This window comes from Camponotus vicinus, unplaced genomic scaffold, assembly GCF_025532165.1.
Source record: "Camponotus vicinus isolate PSW18456_S1 unplaced genomic scaffold, iyCamVici1.0 SCAF_2, whole genome shotgun sequence".
NCBI classification, from domain to species: Eukaryota; Metazoa; Arthropoda; class Insecta; order Hymenoptera; family Formicidae; genus Camponotus; species Camponotus vicinus.
Window position 1 is genome coordinate 13,937,476 of NW_028141956.1, and position 6,000 is coordinate 13,943,475.

At 24.8% G+C, this 6,000-nt stretch overlaps 1 protein-coding gene across 1 annotated transcript; it reads right to left on the reverse strand.

Annotated features, from left to right (window-relative positions):
• Positions 1–1,268: 1,268 nt before the first annotated feature.
• LOC145966117 (uncharacterized) lies at positions 1,269–3,498 on the reverse strand. Its single transcript, XM_083089922.1, has 6 exons — positions 3,215–3,498; positions 2,796–2,951; positions 2,067–2,331; positions 1,669–1,737; positions 1,495–1,584; positions 1,269–1,376 (listed from the first exon to the last, which is right to left on the reverse strand). Exons 1-6 carry the CDS (start codon positions 3,496–3,498, stop codon positions 1,269–1,271), a joined length of 972 nt encoding a protein of 323 aa, XP_082946048.1.
• Between the last annotated feature and the right edge of the window lie 2,502 nt (positions 3,499–6,000).

Sequence of the window (6,000 nt, forward strand, 5' to 3'; positions counted from 1 at the left end):
CATAATATATACAGTGACTCGCATTAATATTCGGATACTACGATGTGCGAGATATTATTGCTGTTATATTTGCTTACAATAATGTTAACGAGGTAATTGTGGTATCATGTATTAAAGTGAACATCGTAGTTGGAAAGAACATAAATATTTATTTAATATACATATGTTTGTAAATAACAAAGTATAAGTGAAATAATATACAAATTTCATGTCGCAAAAATATTCGGACACTAAACAAATTACATTAATTTCTTATGAAATATGCTTATTTAAATAATATTATAGTGAATATTAATACTTTGTTGGAAAACCATTTTGTTTAAAAACTTCGTGTAATCGCTTTGGCATATTAGAAATAATTTTTTTATAATATTCCTGCGTAATACAGTTCCACTCTTCTATTAAACGTTGTTTTAATTCTGGTATTATTCTTATGAGTATTTTTCGAATATTAGGATCTAATTGATCCCATAAATTTTCAATGGGATTTAAATCCGGCGATTGAGGTGGTGGATGCAGCACTTTAGGACAATTATATATAGTAAATATTCTTGTACTATTCTTGATTTATGTTTCGGATCTCATTATCTTGATAATATTAAACAGGGTTTACCAAAAGCGTGGAAACCCCTTAATATTTCGAAAAATACGCATTTAAAAAAAAAATGTTTCATACAAATGTTATAGGGTTTTATGTGGCGCATACACAGCAACATTATTATGACCTCGAATAGAAAAAACATAGTTGTTTTTAAGAAAAAATATGTAATTTGCAATTAACAATTCCATATTTTTTCTTAAAAACAACTGTATGTTTTCTTTACACCAATTGATTCCTCTCATTATTTTGTACATAAAAGTATTAAGGTAAGATAATCGAAAAATGATTATTTTACTAGATATTTTATGATTCATGTAAAATTAAGAAATGATTTCAAGCCTCATAACTCGGAAAGTACTTAATGAAAACTAACTTAATCATAGTGTTTTGGAAAGCTCTCGAGATAAGCTACAAGAATATGTAATGAAAAATAGGGGGTTCCATTTAAGAAATTTAAGATGACCTTCACGTGACCTTGACAACACTATTCAAGGTCGTACCAATATTACTATATAATACGTTACTTGAAACCCTACAACTTTTGTCTGAAATATTTTTGTCTGTCGTTCTTGGTTTTCGAGATATTTGGCTGGCACGGGTGGTCTGATACACCCTGTATATATATATATTGTATATAGTAATCTTTAGAATGATATATTTTTTTTATTTACTCGAAACATGTGAAATCATCATCGTCAGAAAGTAAATTCCGAGATAAAGAAGAAGTACCCATTCCAACCATAAAAAGCATAATATTAACAATTCCCATGATGAACTGAAAGTAAATATCAAATATCAAATAATATATAATTATTGCTATTTTTTCTTGTACATAAGCATAACTTCTAAACTACATTTTGCTTGTATAAATATGAATAATATTAAAAACTAACCTTAAAAATAAGTTTGTACCCAAAGTAAAACAAACCCATTCCACCGAACTTTAACGGCTGAAGTAACATTTGAAAAGTAAACTGACAAATCTGCATTGTAATATTTGTTATTTAAAAATGATTAATAAAAGCTTTTTAAAATCGAGAGATTTTAGGCTAGAAAATTTATCTTACATCTTCGCGCATCTGGTCAAAATAAACAAGGTTTGTCAATTTATGGATTATGTCCATAGTTTTCTTCGCCTGAAATAATATAAAATTAATTTTACGATAAAGTTGGTTTTAAGAATTATATTTTCATTCATAATAATTATATGAATTTCGAGAATTGCAAATTTATTTGAATAAATTATTAATCGTTATAAAGGAAAAATTCTCAGATTCTTTATTTAAAAAATGAGAAGTATTTATTTTCCTATTTTTTTTTAACTTAAATACTTTACTAAGTTACTGTAAATTTAATATTATTTATTGGAAAGATTGAATATTAGATCAAGTCGGAAAATCGTACATATACATATCATAAAAATAATTTTTTTAATAATCTATCTAAAAATTACATAACAGCTTACCTTGATGCTAACGCTTTCGCAAATATAATTTAATGTTACTAACTTTATTAAACATACGATGCAATATATGATACCAACAAAAAATACTTCTACAGTTTCTTCACTGTTTTCATGAACTTTAGTGAAGCATAATAATACACGATATTGAAAATAAATTACTGTGGTCAAAAAAACAAAATTGAATATCGTCTGTAGGGTCATATGCGTTCCGAAACAATCATTTATTATATTGCGAGCTATTCGGCAAAGTTCCAAATGAAGATGCCTAAAAAATATTATATTCTTAGATAAATATATTAAAAGACATAAAAAAAATATAATCACTGATCTATTTCTTCTAAGAAGTGCATGCATACAATGTTTATTTATATAAAATTAAGTACGATCAGAGATGTATAATCACAGAGATTATTAAATATCTACACATATTTATTACTTACATTGAAATAATCATTTTGTCATAAAGCTCAGTAAAATTAATGTTCATTCTTACATTAAGTAAAAAAATTTGAAAAATTGCAATTATATGAATTTTGAGAAAAAAAAACAGATTTTTTTTAATAGATACACAAAATTACCACGAATTAAATAGAAATTGTGTTAATAAAAGTGTAATACAATAAGATGCAACATATTTATACATTTTTAGGTTAATAAAATTATACTCTTTATTTTTTAAAATAATTCTTCCAATTTTGCCGGTTTTCATTTTAGGATATATCAATTTACATTGAAATCCATACTATATGCTTGCGATTTTTACTGCTTTGGACATAGTAGCGATTAACAGGAGATTTTTTCCAAGTGCATCTCAATCCACATTTTTCTGTCTCTGATAATTGTTCAATACAACCATTGATTTTATCGAATCTAGTACCAATGTATCTGTATTTTTAAAAAATAAAGAAACATTCAAGAATATGAAATGCTTATTGAACTGTTTTATTTATATTTATGTCACAAATTAAGAGCATGTTTCTATTCTTATTAAATTCACACTATATTATTTCATAAAAATAACATCTGTTGTGATATTTTTACAATAGCATTTTTGCACACAATTTATATACATTTAAAAATTAATAAAATTAAATTATTTAAATTTCTCAATAATGCTTACATAATTTAAAAAAAAAGGAACAACAAACCTTAATAGAAATATAATCATTGTATCCATCAATGAATTGAGATAAAAAATATAACCCATAATGCATGCCATAACTATGAGTGTTATAATTTCCAGTGTTATATCTTCCAGTGTTATATCTTCCATGTCCAGAAAATAATAACACCATAATGACACCATAATGCAAACTATCATAAACCATATAATCAATATCCATTTTATCGAATTTCGCATTTTACGATATTCCTTTGGTATTCTAAGCAGTTCCAACGTATCATCTACGAGATCGAGATTTCTCACACACATATAGAATTTCTAAGAATAGCAATAACAAGAAAATATATAATATTATAAATGTCTTTCTTGATATGTGCATAAAATATATATTAATATATTTAGTAACGATATAATATATGTGTGTTATGTGTGTATATTGTGTGTGTGTCATAAAAATCTTATCAAATATACATTATACTTATTTATATGAAATATATAAGATATATACAAAACAAGATCTATTAATTAAATATATGTAATTTTGGTTTTTCTGATGATCCAATGAGTGAAAGTAAAATTGTATTTTAGAAACATAAAATTATTTTATACACATTATACATTATATACATTATACACATTATATAAATAAAAAAATAGATTATTTAATTCATATTTAATCAAATTAGACTTTATCAAATATAATTTAATTTGATTTTACCAGATAACTAATAACAAAATAACTAATAATAAAAATAACTTTGAATTTAGAGAAATCGTATTTCGTGTCATTTACTTCCCTCTAAATATTACAGTAAGTTATAATAAGACATTCACAAAGAAAAAATGTGTACCTCACGTTTGCGAAAGATGATGATTGTAGATATTATCGTCACAAACAAATCTGCCATTAAGACGAAAAGACCTAAAAAATCTATTCCTAAATCTGTTGCATAAACTATACTTATTACATAATAAATGACGTAGGCGTAAGCACTCCACGGAATTAGTATAGAAAAGATGTTCAAGCAAAATCTTAAGTAACTCGAGTTATTTCTAAAAATTCCAAAACCATGGAAACAAAAGATTAAGAAGAAAGGTTTTAAAACCTTTTCTATAGTGTCGACCATGATTGCAAACTGTGACAATTCTATATGTTAACTATTATATAGATCCCAAGTTGAAAGTGATATAGCGTGCTAATGTTACATGTACATTAATAGTATGCTTAGACGACATTTGATTATATCGTTGCTTTAACAGCGTTAAAATATTAAACAATAACGTAGATGTAAATTATTAAGATAATCGATACTGCAATTATTATGTTCTTAGTTTCTGTATTTTCTCTCTATTTCATATCTCCTTACTAGATACAAAATGTATAAACACTCATATAATGCGTTATTATTAATATAACATAACTTGTAAGTAATACAATTACAAATAACATTAAAATTACTACAAATAATTACTAACAATCCTAAATAAAATGGTATAAATAATTTTGAATCTTTGAAAAAATTCTTGCAACGTTTCTTTTAGTATTTAAATTATTGTGACCTTCATACAGCGCACTTCATATGAGAAAAAAACAGAAGAGAAAGAGAAACCGAAATAAAGAAAACGTAATAATCATATTCTCGCAATTTTTTGAATTAATTGATAGCACATCTGTCTTTATTTTCCGATTATTTTCCGATATTTGCTAAAAATTCATCAAAATAGTACTTCATCAAAATAGCGTAATATACACATATTTGAATTACTGCATTACTAGCATGCATTATTTATTTTCTCGTAAATATAATAAATAATAATATAGTCAATCGATATCATTGGATAATAAACAATATTAATTACAATAATTGCCAAGCAGCTTTTACTTTATTGACAAAGTTATCATTTTTTAAATATTTAATATTAAAATTGTGTAGTGAATAAAAGTTAAGCAGTAATATTTTTTTTATTGTACCAATTGTACCAATGTACTAATCACATTATTTACAAGACCTAAATTAATATCGATATTTCTTGTAATCATTATACGTGCTGTTAATTTTACAGTTATAATTTTTGCTAATTCCAACTGTTTGAGAACTATCTTCATCATCTTTATTTAATATCTTCATAACTTTTTTTTTTAAATATGGTACACATTCTGTCAGATCCTAAGCAACAAATTTTATCTCATTCGAACAAATATGATTTAACATTGCAATATTTAAAATATCACATAATGCATAAGTTAGAAATAAACAAACTATATTTATTGGTAAGCTTTACAATAATTATATAATTCTTGTAATAAGCCGTCACAATTAATTCCTCTAAAATTTACATTCCTGTTTCTAAAAAATAGATACATTTAAGTCTGTTCTCATTCCAACTCGAACTTTCGTTAATATATCTCGATAAGAATTATCTCCTTGTTGTCGTATATTAATTCATCATAACTAAAAAAAAGATAAAGACCATTAATTTATAGAATCCATTGCACCAATATACTTCTCAACTTCTAGTTTTGATAATTAAATAAAAGACGGATACTCATGTACAGGTGAAAGTTGCAATAAATCTTTAAAAAGAAGTATATGTTTTTTGCGGAACTATCACAATCCATAATGTTAAATATCTCTGTTAATCGATGATATATGTATATTAAAGTGATATTCGAAATATCTCATTAAAATTTTATCGATAAATATTAAAACAACATTTTTAAGTTATTTTCATATAATTTTAAGGACTATATCAGAATAATTATTTATACTTGGCAGTATGACCATGTTCTATTGGTAACTGAAACAATGA